Source organism: Populus nigra, chromosome 6, assembly GCF_951802175.1.
Source record: "Populus nigra chromosome 6, ddPopNigr1.1, whole genome shotgun sequence".
NCBI classification, from domain to species: domain Eukaryota; kingdom Viridiplantae; phylum Streptophyta; class Magnoliopsida; order Malpighiales; family Salicaceae; genus Populus; species Populus nigra.
Genome location: NC_084857.1, coordinates 20,274,877 through 20,295,515, shown reverse-complemented (window position 1 = coordinate 20,295,515; position 20,639 = coordinate 20,274,877). Strand labels below are relative to the sequence as shown.

The following is a 20,639-nucleotide window of genomic DNA, read 5'->3' as shown; positions in this document are numbered from 1 at the left end:
CCCATGTCCCAGAGTACAGAAAATTGGTGACAAGCTTCTTTTTACTCTCTTCTTTTCGTCTTTTTTTTTTTTTTAAACCCAAAGCAGTGCTCAGTTGATTTAGCTGGGCATTCCGAATGGTGACGAAGTTGAATCCAAAACAACCGGGCTCCATGAGTGCTGCATTCAAGTAGCCGAATAAGAACTAGTAATTGCACTCTTAACAACTTTTCAAGGCAACTTTGACGATGAGGAGTTAATTTCTGTTCTCATGCTCATTCTGAATACAACATGCAACCGCAAATATAGTCGTACACCACAAAAGCTCAATACATGTTTACATTTTGTCAAAAATGTTGCAAACGAGTATGATACATGGCCGCCCAAATAGAAAAGGAGCAAGCACAATCATTAGAAGCGCCGGATATCTTTCGGTGGCTTGTAGTTGAGGGGATGAGTTTCTGGGGTGGCATCTTCATCTTCTTTCCACATTTTTATTGTCTTGTCAGCTTCACATGTAACAAGCCTTGAACCACTTACGTCATAGCAGACAGCATATATACCAGCTTCACTATCCAATGAGCCTGGAGAAAAATAGCTTTCAGCATAAACCTCTTTTCCATTCCACACACAACTAAATCTAACAGAAAAAAATAGAGGGGAGACAGTACCAGGCTGTACAATTGTCTGGGCTTGCTGGAAATTATGACCACTCTTCCAATCCCAGAACCATAAACTCCCATTGTCACCTTAAACAATGTAAAGGACAAACAAGTAAAAAACATGTGAATATCTCCAACTTCCAACTTCGTTTCAATATAGAGACAAGTGAGGGAGCGTAGATGGTCCTCACATCAACCTATCGGAAAGAAGCAAACCAAATTTTGGGAATGGAATAATACATAGTTGTCTGTCAGAGGATATCATGGGTCCAAACCCAAGGATTAACAACCTAGGGCTTTTATGGCCCAATGGTCAGGCTGTTTGGCCAGGGACAAAATGTTAGGCTTTAGACATGGACTGTGACTGATGATCTCTATCTAGTTAGACATCATGATTTCTGACAAAAATATCAGTAGAGCTTAGACCATCCTATTACTAATTAAAATGTACACTAAAGCATACCTCCTGTGGCCATTACACCATCTTCATTGACAGCCATTGCATTAATGATGGTTTTCTGCTGAGAACTGCTCCAAAAATTAAAATATCACGTTATTAGACATATTATGTTGGCAGAACATCATCATAAAGATGCCAGATACATGCAATGAAGAAATCAAATGATTTCTTAATAACCGATCAGAATTAGGCAGTGCCCTTGTTTTCGAACTAGTTTTCAGAGCAACTCTATGCAGTCTCAAAAATTAAAGGATTCTTTCAAACAATAAAGGAAACCCCCTTTCCATGGATCAAGCAGGTATTCCTACATCCCCATTTCTGTGTATTAACAACCTAGGTTACCAACCTTGCCATGGAGGTTGTTAACAACCAAAGAGGCCAAAACACATAGGAGCAATGGAAATATATGGGATAAACATTTCAAAACCATATCTTGTTCGCCCAAATAAAGAACAATAAAGATGAATATTATGAGGGCAATAGATTTTCTTTTGCCCATAATATTTCGTAATTCATTTCACCAAGCTTAAGACAATCTTAAGCAATTACAGTCATCTAACAGAATCTCAGTCATCACAATACATAGGACAGACATAAAAGATGAAATCCATGCATATACACAGGAGCATGAGAACTGCAGAATTTAAGCAACTAGATATTTGTGTTCGAGAACTTACAGCATGTTGTGTAAAAATTCTCCTTTTGGAAGATTGAATTTCTTAATGTTGTCAGCTGATGCAGATGCAAAGCAGTGCCTGCAGCACCCAAAAGAAAAAATAAAACGTAGAACATAGAACATATATAAAAATGAAAGCACAATATACCACATCATTTAACAAGTAAAATCAGTGGCATGTGTAGGCACTTACTCTGTCGGATGCAGCGCCATGGCTCGCACAGATTTCTTGTGATGTGTAAGAGTTAACATGGTCTTACCTGCAAGCCAGAAACACCATTATGCTAAACTTATAAAAATCTGTAGTATGAACAGGTAGAAGGGAATCCTCAAGAGATATATAACTTACCATATCTAAGATCCCAGAACTTGATAGTTGAGTCATGGGAACCAGTAACCACTTGTGGATCCTGGAAACAGAAAGAATCACATTTAACCAATGATGTTAAAGACACAAAGGGAGCTTAAACCATGAAAGCAGTATTTAGTTTTTTCCCTGTGGACTTGCACTTATCACAAATAACAATCTCATTTCAAAATCATGAGGTAGCAAGGGTAATCAAGAGAAAAATGAAATCAGAAAAACAGGAAAATCACATACTGTAGGTCGAGTAAAAACTGAGCACACTGTATTATCATGCCCAGACAGTGCAAAAACTTGCACCTTGGTACGAATATCCCAGACCTGAGAAAAATTTTGACTTGTTACCTTTCAATGTAAAAAAAAACAGCGAGAATTACAAATTTTGACTACGCGGGTAGCCATACATACTGCACACTCTATTGCAGGAAGAAAACTACATAATAAATTCCATACCCGGCAGACGGAATCACGCCCCCCAGTAAGCAAAAGGTCAATAGTAGGATGAAGGGCCAAGCAGTAGACACCACTTAGATGGCCATGATAAGACCGGATTGCCTACACAGAAAACATTAGTTTCACAAGCAGATTCACTCACATTATAGCTTTGGATACGTTAATTAGGTATAAGTTCCCACCTTATTCTGTTCAAGATCCCAGCATTTAACCTGTTTATCATCACCAGCAGAGAACATGTAGGTATGTCTTTGGCTAACAGCAAGACCTGCAAAGAGACAGTCCTATCATTTTAATCCGTTGACAGCATGATTAACCAAAAGAAAACAGCAATCATTTATCATCAACTAACCTCGTACTTGCTCAATGTGTCCAGTTAGTGTGAGCTTTAACCTTCCACTTCCTACATCCCATATCTAGTGCACCAAGACACAGGAAGGAATAAGCCATCAGAAGTTGTTTATACAAGTTGGGGGGAGAAATCCAATCTAGTTTATACTCTAAAATCTAAATAATGCAGGGAAACACTCATTGAACGACTCTAAATTGGCACTCCTAGAAAATAAAAATCTTAGCAACATCATAAATGAAGTACATGAAAAGTGCTTATTCTAAAATTTAAAATTTGTAAAACCATTAGATTGTAGATAATCTGGGTCAATAGTAAGATCTGGAATTTGGTACCAAAATAAATGACTTTGTTTCTCAGATCGCATAATTTAATGAGAAATGACATGATTACAGAACATGCAAAAGAGAGTAAAATGATGAGAAAGTGAATCCTAATAATGAACTAGTTGGGCTTCAAAAAAGCCAATTATCAGTACACGTCATCAAGATAAATTGATGAAAGAATATCATTAAAAACTTGATACCTTGATTGTTCGATCTGCAGAACCAGTACAAAACCATGTATTACTTGGATCAAATGCAACAGATCTCACCCAACCCAAATGACCACTAATGACCTGCACAATCAGCCAAAGAGCAATGAATAACACCTTTGGGTTTGCATTCAACTACTAAAACAGAACCAACATTTAAACACAAGCTACATGCAGTCAAAGTAAGACCCCTTGTAACCTATTGATGATCAATAGAACAATTGTCCAAATGGGACATCTAAAAAAATACATTTTCATGGAAAAAGACAAATACTAAGCATTAGAAGCAGACATGCAGTAAAAAGGCTGCATAATAACAAATTCTTATGTAGACCGGACATATTCTACAGGAACCATTTTTGTTTAAAAGGAATAAAATACACATAATTTATTAGTTGCAAGTGACATTTGAGCAAAATACCAACACAGCCAACAAAACTTCCCTAACAAGACTAGAATTTTTACCCTGTAGTTCTTCCATGGAGGACGCCAAACAGGGCGTGGCCATTTGCTTGGGATTCTTTCCATTATAGCAGAGGTTGAGAAGTTCCTATAACACAGGAAGCAAACAGAACACCAAGTAGTAATGTTATATGCAACAATACCAATCAGGACTACAAATATGTTAAATAAAGAGCATCACTGCATATATTGGAAAACAATTGTCCTGTATTTTTAAAAAAAATGAAGCAACCACCATAGATATTTGAAAAAAAAAAAGGAGTGTGAGGGCACACACCAATAAATTCTGGTTTGATCCAATTCAGTGGGCAAGCGTTATATATAAATATGCAAAGTTTATCTGATTTATTATTGTCACACAAGACAAAAAAGGGAGGAAAATAAACCTTTCAGATGAACCAGAAGCAGTGATCACTGCAGTGCTTTTGCCCGAAACACCACCATCACTCCTGATAAGAGGTTGAAAGTTATTTGCCAACAGCAAAAAATTCCTCATTGAAATGATAATTCATTTCCATGCCAATGAAACAAAGGGAAGTCTATAGACCATAACATAATCCAATACTCCTGAATTCATATTATAATTCAATTCAGTATCCACATAGATCATGATCAATATCTCAGGTTATCCTCTTGACATGAAGTGGGAACGTGCAAGGGCAGGTAAGGCTGGGATGACAAACAAAACATGATTCCAAACATCACCACATTTGCTAGTTAAAAAATGCATTGAAATTCAATGGTCGAAGTATCACAGAAAATATATCCAGCTGGACAGAAGAGAGAAATAAGATATATTAAAAGGGCATTGTTGTTCATGCTAACCTTTGCAGTAAAAATAAATGCAGAGACAGAGAGAGAGATAGAGAGAGAGCTCACCGCGCCTTTGATTGCAAAGATGGGCCAACAACCAATGCATTTTGAGCTCCACTTTTTTGCGAAACACTAGAATCACCTGAACCTGAAAAATAATCGAGGCACGTCCTAACCAAGTCAGTAAAAAAAATCTAAACCAACCAAATTCATTATTTCTCTTAATGAATCAGCAATTATGCACAACACAATTTAATTCTGCTGCTATTAGCATAAACATATTAATGCACTATCAAGTACATATCAATACCCGGAAGAGCAAGGACATTAGAAGGCCCTGAAGCTTCCGTTGTGGCTGAATTAACTTGTTGCGGCTCACACGTGCTTTTGATTCCTTTATACTCCAAATTTATCTACACAACAAGTTCCACTAAATCCACAGCCACCGATACAGGTTTATAATAATAAAGCAAAGATAATCACTAGGTCCGTATCGAAATAAACTGAGGGGGATTTTAAACTAACCTTGTGGTTCATTCGAATTTTTTTACTGCAGAAACAAACCAACAATTAATTTTTTTTTACAGAAATCCATAAAATTAGGGTTTTGAAAATTGCAACCTTTCAGGATCGGGAGGAGCGAGCTGAGCGTGAGTAGGAGAGAAAAGATCGCTGGTTCGTTTTAGAGATTTGAAGCTAAGTTTCTTCACTGATTGTGGCTCTATTGGCTCCATTTCTACTGTGGGACCTGGCATTCTTCCCGTCTTCTTCAACTAGCTCTCTCTCTGTCTGAGTAAGTGCTGGTTAGGGTTTTGAAGAGAAAACGACCCCGGGTCTCATTGGATGTCTCGTTGTTTAATACATCATTGCCATGGACGATTGTCGTTTGTATTTATATAAAAACCATGTGACCTAGGAAATGGCTTGCGTAACTAGCTTGTCGTGTCAATCGTTTCTTCATTTTGTTTTTTATTTTTAATTATTTGGTGTTTACATGACTGGAGTTGAGTTTGATAAGGTTAATTGATTTATTAAAACTTAGGTTAACTAAGTAAATATTTTTTTAGTTTAACTTTTAACTTGAAATACAATCCATATTTAATAACAATAATAAAAACTCATTTGAGTAAATTATAGTTTATTGTATATTAATAAGACTTGACTGGACCTATAACCTATTATAAGGTTCAAGTCATGCAGGTTTGATAAATCCATTCGCTAATTGGTAGATTGATTATTTTTTAAAAAATTATTTTTTCTAAAATGATGTTTTTTTGAATAATTTAAAAAACAATTATGGGTGTTTATTTTTTCATGTTATTAAATAAGATATGGTTACAAAGTTAGGTTGGGAGTTTTCATATTTGACTCACTAAATTGAGTTTAATGATAATGTCAAAGAGCTTCAATGGTCTAAATATTTTTTCTATATTTTAAATAATTTTGATCTAATTTGTAGTATGGTGCGGGAAGTATTTTAATTTTGTATTATATGTTACACAATCACTTTCTCATTGCATTTATAGAGAGATTCATTTTTTTCTCATATTCTTCGTGATCATGAGACATATCATGGATGCTATCATCAATATGCATTTTCTAATAACTATTAAAAGTGAATTTTTATTCAACGGTAAGGATAATCTCCCTAAGTTTTTATGTGTTGACACATGAATACATCTATGATAAATTATTTCATAAACTCACTATTAATAAAAAAAAAAGAACTAAAAAGGATCAAAAGATCATGAAAACATCGTGGATTATGTTTGCTTTCATTGTGGACTCAAACAGTGTTTCTAATGAAATTTTTTATTCGGTCTCAAGGGAAGTTTTATTTGATTAGACTTCTTGTACGCCGAGGTACTAACCCATTATGGATTTAAGCAATGGGCTACAATTTAGATCCTCACGTCCTTTCACATGTCTTTTTCATGTTGCATTGACTTTAGGTGGTGTTGTGGATGGTGGCTAGAGGTATGAGATGATGGGTTCTTGGGTGATTTTGTTTTGCATGCTATTTGTAAGTTGTGTGATCTCGCTTCTTCTCTCAAGAAAGTGATAATAGGTTTGTAATCATCATGCATTAAATGCATTTCCCACTTGTTGGGTCCTTTATGATCTCCTGTGTATTGGGAAAGCTACTGGATATTAGACTGATTTAATGTTTTGTTGGTTAGAAGTGGTTGATTATTTATAGGTTCTATTTTGATTTATTTGATAAGTGACCAAGTAAGTTTTATTTTGGTGTATGCTTCGTAGGTTTGGCTTGGTTTCATTCTACATATCTCATTCCCAACCATGTGTCATTTTAATTATTTTCTCATAACACTCTTTCTCTTAGGCTTGGTGGGTTCTAGATTATTTTTGCTTGTATATTCACATATCTTATTGTGCAGGTTGTGTAAGTGTTTGATTTGGTTCCTCTTTTTGATAACTACTCAATTGGTTTTCATTTAAGTCTTTTTTTCTTTGCTTCAGTTCTTTTTTTTTTTTTTACTTCTATTTATCTAGTCAACTCATGGGTTATTCTATAATGCTAGCTTTGTTCTTTAGTGATTTGTTGGTGTTATTTTCCTTTGTTTTGTTTGGTTTTTATGTGTTTTTTTGCTTGGTGTTTTTGTTCATTTTTTTTTATGGCTTTGCAATTTTTTTAGGTCACTCTTTTTGAGATGCTTCATGTACATTGTTGTTGTTGTTATTTGTTATTTATAAAATGTCTTTTTTTTTTTAGTTGGTGTTGTTGTTTATTGTTTTTGAAATGCCTTTTTGTTCATGTTCTTAGTTCTAATACACAATTGGGTTTTTGCCTCAACCATCAAGATTGGCTAAAGAAGGGTTAGTTCCTTGTGTTACTAGTTTAGGGAAGGTCTATTGAGGTTGTTGGGTTGTTTGTCATGTTAAAGTAGGTTATATTGTCTTGCTTTTTTTTAGAGCGGTTTGTTGTTCTTGACTGTTGACAGCTTAAGCTGTTTTTATTCTTTATTTTTTATTTAACAATATTGGTTATTTACTTGTATAAACTATGCAGTTTTTTTTTATATTAATGTATGTGTTTGATTGTGGACCTCCTTGCCCACAAAGAAAATCAAAGATTTTGCATGCCACTTGGTGAAAGGAAAAGGAGTATAATGGAATTGTGTGTTTGTGAATAAGGTATTTAATACTTGTAGATGAAAAAAAAGTTTATTAAAGCTGCATGCATTATGAAAATATCATAGCTTCAGTATGAAGAGTTGCCTTTAGATAAACAGAAAATGTATGGGTTGTTGATTATAGGATATTAAAGAACAAAAAGTTAGAACTAATAATGCATATAAGATTTGATGGGACAATCTTGATTGTTTTTTAGGTTTGTTGTGTGTATCTTTAGTTTTTTATCGAGTTTAGTTTTTGGTTTTGGGTGATAAATAAGAGTTGATATTTAGTATGATTTCTTGTTATCTTTATCATGGGAGTTTAGCGAGCTTATATTTATCCAATTTGTTTGGATGTGTTTATGGACTCATTTAGTCAAGGTTGTTCCTTCCTTTTCTCTTTAGTTTACAACATTGTTATTTGTATATTGTTTATGGTTGTTTAGGACTTTTAGTTATTTTACAGGTTTTTTGTTTGTTCTTCTTTCATTGCATGAGATCTTTCATGGTTGATGTTTGATGATGCTTGTGAAATGATGATGTGGTTCATTGTTATTTTGTCTTTTTCCATTCTTTGTTTGATGCACCCCTTAGTTATTGTTCTTTCTCGATTCAACCTTGGTTAAACTGCTTTTATGTTTGGGTTTTTTCTTGTTTTTTATTCTTTGACATACATATTAATTGATGTCACTTTTATTACTCTTGTACGTGTTATTTTGTTTTTTTTTTTTTGTATGTGGTCTCTGTTTGTTGCATGTCTTGTATTTTTTTTATCCTTTTGGTTTATAGAATAAGGCTTTATATGTTCGTTGTTTGTCTTTTGTTGTTTTTCTTTTTCCATTGGGATTATTTAGATAGGTTTTTTAGGTGGGGCTAAACCTTGCACGATTTGACAAGTTACTTTGGAATGCATTTTTTAAGAGGTGTTTTTAAAGGAGGAGTTTTTTATCATTGTTGTTTTTCTTTTTCTTTTTTCGCTTGTTGTCGGAGTAGGAATTAATGATAATTAAAGTTCCTTAAATTTTACCAAAATGGTGTTTTGATCTATTCCTGTGATTGGTTTATTCAAATTCCATTATGGATTCAAATAGTTATTTGAGTTCAATTTCTCATCCTCATTTTGTTTTTTACGTGTTGTAACAACCAAATTTTGTTTGTTTCGTTCAACTTATAGCCTCTTGGGATTTTCTATACTGCTTTTAATTAGTTATCTATTCAGGTTTGTCAAATAACCAATATTGCCTTTTTCATTCATTTTTTTGACAAAAACATGTTGCCTATTTTGTCTATGTTTTGTATTTGTCACTTGAAGATTATGTTTTGTGATTTTTTTTCTTTGTTAATTTGCATGTTTTCCTATTGATTTGTCTTACTTCCCTAAGAGATTAGGTGACATAAAAGGTGTTTTACAAAGCATAAAATTCTAAACCTGTATAAATATAAAGGTCTCAATCCTTCAAATTTTAAAAAGTAAGAGTGGTCATTTGATGTAAAAGATTAATACTAGATGGTCATTAAGTGCATTATTTTTTCATGGTGGGAAGCAACATAAAGAGATGCAGTTTGGATCAATATTCATAAAAAAATATGCCACATTTTGATATTTACATGACCTTTAGTCTTTTTTTAATCATGTTTCTCCCAGATTGAGTTGCAAGGAGAAAGGTTTGGTATATAAAAGATTGATGGTTTGAATAATGCAAATTAGGTTGCAACATCGAAACCATCAAAGAAAAAACTTATAACATGGTGTTAGGTAAGCATTTAAGTAAAGATCTCTTTTTGCTTTGATAAAAACTTATTTCATTTGGAGGCTAATGTTGTTGTTGCATAACTGAGTATTTAATAACTTTTGACTGAAGAATATGAATTCCATAGGTTGTTGTAGACCCATCAATAAGGAATGAACTTGTTGGACTAGATATGCTTCACATGGAAAAAGATCTAGCTCTATCGAATCAAGAATAAATTGGAAGATATTAGCCTATAAAACATATAAAAACTATGTTACAAAATATGACTATAGAGGCAAATCCATGATAGACAAATGCAAAACTGAAAATGGTTAGCCAACTCAAAAATTGTAAAAAGAAAAATGAATATTTTATTGTGTTTTTTACTTTTATTTTGATTGCATGACTGCATTTAAATGAACATTAGTAAAATTTTAATGATTAACCACTATAGTTGTTGAATCTATCAATTAAAATTTCAAAAATTAAGTCATTATGTTATTGATCCAATAATCATTTTTTCCACAATTTCAATCCATGAAAAGGACAACTTCATGAGTTGTTAGTCAAGTTTGGTATGCAAAAACCTTAGGTTATAGACATAATGCATCATTAAATAGCCTTTACTACATTAGGTTGTTTTTGTTGGCTCTAGGGTGATGTTCAAGGTTCATGACATAATTTCCTAGCAAATCTTTTTTATATATATAGTTTATTGTCCTTTGTTATAACAATTATTGTGGTGATACTGACCATTCTAAGCCAAAGCATGACATAGTCTATATTTAGAAACAATGCTGATCTTTTTTTTATTTAATAAATTGATATACAAAGTGCTCTATCACATAAAAAAAATCATCTCATAGTTTATTATACCTAAGGGGAAAAATCAAATAAAATATATGTCCTTACAATATAATTTTCTACCATTATAATCGTGTTATCTATATCAAATGCTTGACATAAATCATGATGCAAAAAGTAAATGCACTTTTATTACCTGATACATTGCTTACTAGATTGATTAATGTTGGTGAGATGGCAAAAATGACTGGCAAATTTAAAAATTATCAATCAACAAGCCACCATAATTATCTATTATATGTTCATTACAGATTTCATTGCATGAATTGAGAAAAATGTCATTAATAGTTGACTTGAGATAATCTGTCATTTTAGAACTGCTAATAAAGAACAAGTGTGGTCTCTTGCCCTGATTTGACCTTCATGATCTTAGAAATGTATTCGAATTCATGGTATCAAACATGCTAACAATACCTTAATAGATAAATGTGTAGTATATTTAGAAAATGGTCAAAACCACTCAGATCAAAAGGCTACACCAACAACTAGATGACCCATTCGAGAAGCAATTCCAGTGCGTTTTACAATTTTCCATTTAGACTTGGCCATTTTTTAATTTTATTTTTTTAATCCTTGATTCAAATTAAAGTAAGTTAAAATAGGTTAATTAAATATATGTGGGGATGCTCGATATAGCGAGTATTAAATTTTAATTGACATTAATTAAAATAAACAAATTAAAAAAATATCTGTGATGTTTTTTTAATTAAATATCATTTAATTTTACTTGGTTTTTAAATAAGATTGTGCATTTTTTTAATATTACTAGTTGTTTTTTTTGTGCAACCCTACATTTTTTTTTCTTGAATCTAATTCAATTGCTTTCATGTGTATTTCTATTTTTATTATTGTTTGATTAAAAATTAATTAGTTTTAAAAAACAAAGTTATTAAATACAATCAGGCTCTTTACTCGTATTGTAAAATCATATATCTTGATCTACATTTATATATCAATTTTTCAATTTAGTATGTGGTTATCATTAACAACCTTTTTTTTGTATTTATAGGCGCAAATAATTCTCAATTTATTCTATGAACGCATGCATCAACCTTTTGATTTACAATGATAAGTTTTTTTAATGTCAAACACAATGAAAATGCCTTTATATTCATTTTCTTAAGTTGAATTTTTTTTATCTGACCCACAGGGAAGCACAGGCTAACTAATTAGTATTACCTAATACATATAAAAGACCTATCTCTTTCATTGTTCAAGTGAATAGTGACAAAGGTAGCCTCCTTTCTCTTTTTTAGCATTTCCCCTTCTTTTTTTCCTTTCATTTTTGTTCTTATTTTCTAAATCTTATCCTTTAACATTTGATTAATTTTGATTTTGTCTTTATAAATTGTTTTAGTTTTCTTTATATGAGGTTATCATAGTCTCAAATAAATATATTAAATTATATGAACAGTGAACCTTCTGCCCAATGTTTTTCTTTAATTTTCAAACTTTTTTTCTTTCAATTGCATCTTTTATGCTATAATTATATAAAATTAGCTATAAATTAAAATACGAAGAAAATACATGGCTCACCTCAAATTCATGATAATCTTTATTTTGATCCAAAAGTTCATTTTGTTTATTTTTTAGTCTTTAAGTTGGAGAGAGGAAAGAGAACGTTTTTAGAAAACCGTGAAAAAAAAAATGGTTAGTTGTCATGATACCAACAACAAAAATTATCACATTTGGTATCAACAAGAGGAGTTCGATGGTGAAGGCTTTTTTTTTAAGGTCTTGATACACCGGGTCACTTAGGCCCGCGCACATGACCTTACCTATTTTTTTTATATAAAAACCTTAATCATTGGGTTTTTGATGAATTTTTTATTTTTTCTCTAATTGATTGTTTAATATTGAGTTGATTTTAAATTGGTCTTCATTTTGTTATCATATAATTTTAAAAAAATATTACTAAATTCATTAGAATCCACAACTCATGTCACGTGTTTTGCGAGTTAACTTGATTGACCAAAATCGATCCAATACACCATCATCTCAATGTTTAAAAAACACAAGCTTTTTTTTAATTCAAATCTCTTCTAATAACCATCCAAATTGCTTTTAAATTTGGGCATTTGGTCTTTGTTTTTATATTATTTTTTTTGTCTTGAAATCCATCAAGTTAATTAGTTCCACATTAAAACAACTCCGATGTGATTTAATTAAAAACTCAAACTTGATAAGAACTCAAGTCAGGAGTTTTAAATTTGATTCGCCGAACAGAGTATAATGATAATATTAAAAAAACATTCAGCAACTTGGATGTTTTTTATGTTGAAAAAATCTTTAATCCAACCAGCAGCAGCATAGCACAGTAGGAAAACTAAGCTTATACTATATATAAGATGAAGCAAATTCAATGCACGAGCCAATCAAATGATTCCAAGGTTCATAAACTGAATTTCCTTGACAATTTTTGTCTGCGCCTAATAATATAGAATCAGAAATCACTCTTGTTAATATGGCCCATGTCCCTTGCTTATACTCGAAAACTAATCAAATTCATGCATGCCAGGAGCAGAAATTTCCTCATGGGCTAGATGGGTTAGCAGGCTCTGAGGGGTTATTGTACATTATATGGGCTAGATGGACCAGAAAATTATTTTCGAAGCTCAGAAGTGAGACCAAATGAGTGCGGGAGCCGTTTGATAACTGAGGCACGAGGGCATCCCGAGTTCGAGCCTTGGGATGTGTGCTGTGTTTTAACTTTTTGGCCATTAAATTAAACTAGGCAAATTTCAAAGAGAGAGCCCACATGATACTTTGAAAGGGAAACACGAGAGAAAAAAAGTGTAGTTTATTTTTTAAAAAAAATATTTTTTTAAAAGAATACATTAAAATAATATTTTTAATTTTATCACAACCATGCGTCTAGGACAAATAACCCGATTGACGGCTGCAGTAAAAAGGACAAATGTAGTCTAAGGTGAAAAAGCACAGTACTATATTTCCCATGCCTTGTGTTGACATTTCGTAAAATGCTAACCCTTATGGCGACTGAGTTGGATTCTCAACGTCTTGTATTATTCTGGACTTTGATTTGGTCAGGCTAGACCGAAGCGTCCACATATTCGCACAAGTGGTAAATTCAGCGTCTGCTTCAATGCATCTCCACTGCAACATAAACCAAAATATTCGATAATAGGCTGCAGCGTGATACAGACTAGTTCAGACAAATTAAACACTTGGTTCTACACAATCTAGTTTGTAGAAAACGGATCTCTTCCAATTTATCCTGTTTTAGACACCTCCATGACAGGGGCTCATGCCTCTTAATGCCCATATGAATTTGTTTCATGACCAGTTACAACACTCGCTCTTGCAAAGTTGTTTCTCCATACAGGCAGGCAGGCAGGCAGGCAGTCCTTTTTAATCTATACAAGCAACATTGAGCCAGATAACTTACACGAATCATGTCATTTCTTGTTGACCAAGTCATGGGAAGCATTTCATTCTCTGCACATAAGAAAAAGGATGAGTAGGAGTTTGTTCAGCATCATGCCACACCACATTAACTCTAATCTATGTTCACCAAATTCCAAATTTACCTGTTTCTCAATTTCAACAGCTGATGCAGAGAGTCTTCGTATCAAGACTGACCTCTCCTCTTCGCAACTCTCCATCTCGGTATCTATAAGAAAATAACATCAGTGAAAGAATTGTAAAAACTGAATTGTTTTTTTTTCTTTTTCTTTTAAGCTTTTATAGTTCACCACAAATAGCTCCAAAGAAATTCAAGCAGAAGTCCTTTATTTTTCATTGTTTAGTCCAAGAACAAATGTCAGTTCAAGATAGTGCAACGAAGCTTTTCTAGAAACCTGTTACTGCTCATTCCAATTATATATCATGTCGTGACTAATTCCTACAAAGATATTCAGCAGGTCATGAAAAGGGCCATTTCTTTCATCCAGTGCATCCATATTCAGTACAAGTCATGATATATAACAACATAGTTAAAACAAATGGTCTATCACCATTGCAAACTAACTTCTTTTACAGACAAAGATTGTCATGTGCAATTGGATAATTTGGGCACGAAACCCACAATCAGCACTTTGGAATTGTCTACAATCTGATAGTTTTGCAAAAACCAAATTAGGTAAGTTCTTGGGAAAAGATCACACATAAGAAACCTTCTTTTTCTTTGATGAAATACATCAAAAGCATTGGATGAACTAAGTAGAATGATTTCTGATAGGACACTCCTAGACATGGCCTGTGTAGGTTCTTAATGACTAGAGCAAATATGCTTGGTCATCAGTAAATGTTGAAGCCTCACAAGCAAAGAAGTCATATACATCATCCCTTAATTTTATTACTTTAAGAACATACCGCTTGATTTATTAAGCAATGCGATGAAATGCCAGAAACAGAAAGATAACTAGCATACAGGTTCACACTGAACACAAGACAGACACAGAAGTCACTGTACCAAGAAAAAAATAAATATTGCCCAGAAAATATATTTGCACATTAATTGATCAGAATATAGATGAGCTCAAGGACTTGCATTTGTCAATAAACATTTGTAGTATTGAAAACATGTTTAGCAAATGAGTCCACATGCCATTTAACAGAAAAAATTGGAAACCCTAAAAAATAACCACTGGTTAGCAGTTGATATCCATTATAGATTACAACAAATGAAAAGAGAAAATTCCTAAAAGATGTCAGAAACAAACTTAGAACAAATAATCGATTAATGCGTACCATAATAATATGATGACAGGATTGTGATGCGTTCAGTAGGCTGGAAAAAAAAAGGAGAAAAAAGAGTATTTAGCCAGGTGCCGAGGAAGCAGTGGCTGCTCAGATAATAGTCCAAGTGAAAAAATATAATCAAAAGCAAGCAAAGAATGTTGACCTAAACCAATTATTGGCATAGATATATCCGCTGGGTGAAAAAAAAGGCCACATACAACAATGCAAATAATAGATTTCTTGGCAAGGAATATTGCAGTCAGGCACAGGTATCCAGATTCACTCCTCATCACTGCATTAGTGTGGAATAGAACTCACAACTGACCCCATTAAAATCATCCCAGAATATGTTGAACGCCAGATAATCCAGAATCAGTTTTGGGTGTACATGGTTTAAACATGCTCCAGACCAAGAAGTTTCCTCCACGGAATAGTCCAATACATGTTGGTTTTCAAATCCAACTGAACCAGTTTTAGATTTCCATATACTTGAATGAGTGGACAAATATAGCCTTGATTTGAAAACCTTCCACTCTTCTGTCTTCTTGGCATTCATATTTTGCTTTGCTTCCAAGTTATCTAGCATATGACAAGTCACAGCTACACAACAACATAAGCATGCATATGGCTGTGTGTGTTTCTAAGTGAATGCTGACAATTTTGGTGATTGCAGAGATTGGATGAATTTGTAAATGCAGAAAATTTTTCATGATTACATAGGATGCAAGGGCTGAACCATAAACTCTTATGCTATACTTACTTTACAGAAATAAATATTCATCTTTAAGAAATAATTGAAATCCAATTTCTACTTTTCGCATCATCCTACTAAGGTAGAGCTGAAAGCTTATCAATACTTTACCATCACAAAAATTCCCTCCTTACGAGTAGGGAGTTGCTCAAGCTTAGTCAGTGTGTCATCACCTTTGGTAACTTTGCCAAATATTGCATACTGAAAAGAAATCAAGATGGCAGTTTCAGGTCAAAGTGATGTTCTGGAATAATTATGTTTGGCATGTTTAACTAACATACTTGACCATCTAGATGAGGGGCATTTCCAAGAAGCATTGAGAATGAGGATTGTGCACTGTTTGGATCTTCAAATCTACAACAAAGTAAGAGGCAGCATCATATTAGCACATTACATTTGGATATTACCGGGGAGGGCACTAGAAAAGTGCTGGTCCAAAGTAAAAATGGAATAACTTTAGAACATAAACACATCCCAGGTTGCAGAATATCCTAAAATGAATAATTGCGCAAATTTTTCTAATATTTGACTATCCAAAATAACTTCTGCAATTCCTAGTGACGGTGAAAATACTATAACAGCAATCTTGTCCAGCATTCTCTTATTTTTAGTTTGAAAAGATGAAATTGGTCTACTCCTGGGAAGCGTCTTCTGTCATCAACAGACAACATATCTCAGTCCCACTGACAATAACAAAGCACTTGGTGTTCAAGAATGCAGTCAAATGTTACATATTTACCTTGGGCAATATCTGAAACAGTATTAACCAAATACACTAGCCCTAAAAGTGTCAATATGAGTTCCAAAACTATCATTGTTAATATCCAATTTCAAACATGAATATACTCCTCAAGTATGTGTACCAATGCCCTGATGTAAACCCTACAAAAAGTACTCTTTTGAGATTTGAATCTTCAAAAGGACCCACCATGATGTTGGCTTTTGCTAACATGAAAGGTTTGGTTAATCGAATTTAGGGCATTTAAGAAACATTCAACTCTCTATCCAGCAATTAGATGGGTAAAAGAACACAATCCAAACCTATTTGTTTCCCATGAGGTAATCGTTTCAGTGATGAGCTAAATTAATCTGCAATTTGGTTCTCTCAATATATCTTCTGATAATGGTGAATCTTAAAACATCTCCAACCACTTCTTTCACCCAAATGCTTAAAACTTAAAAGCCTTTGTGGCCTTTCCTTTGAGTCTCATTTTGGGAAATCATCTTTTCCTTTGTCTAAATACCCCCTTCTCACTCCAGTAGAAAAAGACATTTCTATATCAACAGCAGTTGAGATCATTTTCATCGCGTTGTGTCCCCCAAGTTCTTTTTACACAGCGTTATAAAGATTCTAAGTTATTCTTAGGGTTCACTTTATAACCTGCAAGCTGTTAGACTTGGCTCTCAACAAGCTTACATGCAGAAAATGTAAAACAACTCGAAGAACTAAAAATCATAGCGAACAAAGCATCTTGACTATATCAAAACTACATCCATGTCTCAATTAACCCCTTCGACAAAATAATTTGGACAGTATAGGATAGAAATAAGCAATAAATCTCAAAAAAAAAAAAATGAAGAAGATAACCTGCCCATAGAAAGAATTCCCCTAACATGTTTGACATCACTGAATTCACCAACAACAGTCTTCTTAGCTTCCTTTATTTGCTCTTCATTCATCGGAGCCGATCGTCCACCAACCACATCTGCTACTTGAGCAACAAACCCTTTATCAACCTGCCATATTTTCAGCTTCATATTTCATGTACTTGTCCACTAAAACACAACTAACTTCTTCTAAGTAGCACTCGGTACATGAAAATGGACAAAATGTAGAGCCATAACAGCTCTATTGGTGTTTGGTAAGCACACGGGACAGTACAAAATGTAATTTTATCTCGGATCATGTCAAAATTTCGTGTTGTCCAATTCCATCAAGTCCCGTCCAGTCACCAGACATAATCTTAGTATCCATTAAACTCATTTTAAGAAAAGATTGGAGAGTACCCGAAAGAAGTGATTGGTGTTGTAGCATCCAAGTCGAACAAGCTTGAAAATATGATCTACAGTTTGAGGAGCCACAGAAGGAAAGAATCCAAACTCAATGTCTCCATAGTTTGTCTAAAAAAGAAATCCCAGTTTCAAAAAAATTCATGTGTCATAATAACTCATAGTAAAGAACTAGATTAATTTCAGAAACACGGATGAATAAATGTCATTGAGCCGCAACAAACAAATGAACCTGAAAAACGACACGAGCAGAACTTAGGCGAGGATCCTGAGACGAGGAGGCAGCAACGAGGGCAACATATGCAAGGGAGACCACCCACCATGGGATCTTCATCCTTTTCTCTCTCTCAAACTTGGCGCCTGATCTGAAAGTGGTTCGGAGAGGGAAAGAAGGAGCTACGAAGGGACAGTCTGACCTTGCTCTGAAACTGGAACTACAGTTTAGGATGAATTACAATTTTAGTGCCTATAGTTTTCCTAATCTTACACTCCAGTCACTTTTTTAAGCCTTACTTTTTTTTCAGCGATTTTCTCATTGGGTCAGCTTCCGCATCAAGAGTGTGTTTGGTATTGCGGTTGCTGTTGTAGTTATGGTTTTAAAAAAATTATTTTATAAAAAGTACTTTTAGTTGAAGTTGGTTTGGAAAAATATATGTTTGGTTAAAACTGTGGTTAAAATTGAGGTTGACCAAAAAATAATTTAATATATTTGGTTAAGAATACTTTTAAAATTAAGATTATAAAATAATTTTTAAAAATATAATTAATATTGATGGTTTTTAATTTAAATATTGTTAATTTAACAACTGCTACTACATCATGAAATAAATTATATAGTGCTATTGAATAATGTTAAACACTAGTTTTTCAAATAAAACACGATACCTAAAAAAGATATTTTTGATATTTTTAAGATATTAAAAAATTAAAAAAAAAAACAATGACAAGTTCAATGGTAATTAAACATTGTCAGCATGCTATATGAAGTTGATAATCAAAAAACAATGACAAGTTTCAAAAAGGAAAAAAATCAATGGAAAAAAAAAAGTGAACTACTGATAAAAACAAAAGAATGATGAGAAGCAGGTCAGGGAGAACATGAAAAGCAGGTATGACATGCTTTTGATGAACATGCGGTTAAGCCACAATTATTATATGGATCTCACATTTTTAACCAGCGTTTTATTGTTTTCCAAACAGCCATTGACTGTGGTTACGTCGCACCACACTTTTTACCACAAAAACAAACAGCCTCCAAGACTAAAATGTGTGAGCTGTAAAAGTGTTTTTTTAAAGTGTTTTTTATTTGAAAATATATTAAAATAATATTTTTTTATTTTTTAAAAATTATTATTAATATTAAAATAATCTAAAATAATTAATTTAAAATAATTTTTTTAACATATTTTAATGAAAAATAGGTTTAATTTCAATTTCAAACATGCATTAAGACCTTTTATTTTATAGTTTTAAACTTTTTTATGTTTGTTTAATATTATAAAATTTGATTAATAAAAAAACACCTTTCATTTAAATAAAAAATCTGATTTGGGTTTTTACAAAAGTGATTTCCTTCTATTTTGGAGAATATACTTTTTAGAAATTATGAAAATTAAAAAAATATCATGTTATTTGTTAATTATATCAAATTTAATCTTTAATCTTTTTGTTGCAATATATTTTATTTTGAATTATGTTTTGATTTATTTTTTTCAGTTCATAGAATTTTATTTAATTTTATTTTTTTATCGGTTTTGGTCTTGATTTTTTTTTTGTTATTTATTTTTCTCTTGTCTTTTCTTGATTATTTTTTTATCTATAAGATTTGGTCCCTTTTTTAATTATTATATATATTATTTAAAATAATTTATAAAATTGTAATTTTTTTTTAATTTCATCATCTTTTAATATTTTTATCTGTTAGATTTGGTTCTCATTCTTTTTATTACTATTTTTTATTTTAAATAATTTATGAAAATAAATTATTTTTTTTCAGTTTTATCCTCCTTCAACTTTTTCAAGTATAAGATTTGATCCTTGTTTTTTTAATAAACTTTTAAAAAATTTAAACATTAATAAGTTATTTTTTAACTTATTTTCTACAACATAGCCAAATACTATAAAATATTTTACAGCTCACTTTTTATAATATTGTTGAACATTAAAAAATAACCCACTATATATGAAAATCACTTTTCAGCAAACAAATGAGACCTGAAATTTTCACTCCGATGATCTTAAAAGCATATCCTTGTAACATTGTGATACACTGGGAGCAAGTTAATAATTTTTTTAAAATGTTAGTTTATGTTTAATCTTTGAAAATATAGAGTAAACCTTCTGATAAACATATTTATCATAAAACTTATTAGAAAAGATGAGTGATTAAGTTGTGAGTTAAATGTTAAATGCTAGAGTCATTCTACAAGTTAGGTGTGCTTGTAGATATAGCTGAGTTAGGTTTGGGTTAATAATTATATTTAATCTATTTTATGATATTTTACAAATTTTAAATTAATCTATTCAAATTTTTTTACCTGGACAAGTTGAATATATCAAGTTGGATAAAAAAAATCTTCATGAATCTAAAAATTATTCTAAACAAGTTTAAATATAAAACTTAAACTCTAAATCCTAATCATACCCAGCATAAGATCTTTTCTAAAAGCTTTAATGGCTAGTAAACC

At 32.3% G+C, this 20,639-nt stretch overlaps 2 protein-coding genes across 2 annotated transcripts; both read right to left on the bottom strand.

Moving 5' to 3' along the window:
• Positions 1–228: 228 nt before the first annotated feature.
• LOC133697806 (protein pleiotropic regulatory locus 1-like) lies at positions 229–5,620 on the bottom strand. The gene is made up of 17 exons (XM_062120599.1): positions 5,375–5,620; positions 5,279–5,303; positions 5,064–5,166; positions 4,820–4,901; positions 4,327–4,389; positions 3,944–4,028; positions 3,470–3,562; positions 2,947–3,010; positions 2,777–2,862; positions 2,595–2,696; positions 2,379–2,462; positions 2,127–2,187; positions 1,971–2,037; positions 1,779–1,856; positions 1,105–1,169; positions 651–728; positions 229–563 (listed from the first exon to the last, which is right to left on the bottom strand). Exons 1-17 carry the CDS (start codon positions 5,506–5,508, stop codon positions 391–393), a joined length of 1,443 nt encoding a protein of 480 aa, XP_061976583.1. The 5' UTR covers positions 5,509–5,620; the 3' UTR covers positions 229–390.
• Positions 5,621–13,272: 7,652 nt separating this feature from the next.
• LOC133695866 (peptidyl-prolyl cis-trans isomerase CYP23) lies at positions 13,273–18,410 on the bottom strand. Its single transcript, XM_062117833.1, has 9 exons — positions 18,185–18,410; positions 17,950–18,063; positions 17,531–17,679; positions 16,224–16,296; positions 16,054–16,143; positions 15,201–15,240; positions 14,039–14,121; positions 13,897–13,946; positions 13,273–13,604 (listed from the first exon to the last, which is right to left on the bottom strand). Exons 1-8 carry the CDS (start codon positions 18,284–18,286, stop codon positions 13,926–13,928), a joined length of 672 nt encoding a protein of 223 aa, XP_061973817.1. The 5' UTR covers positions 18,287–18,410; the 3' UTR covers positions 13,273–13,604; positions 13,897–13,925.
• Positions 18,411–20,639: the final 2,229 nt, after the last annotated feature.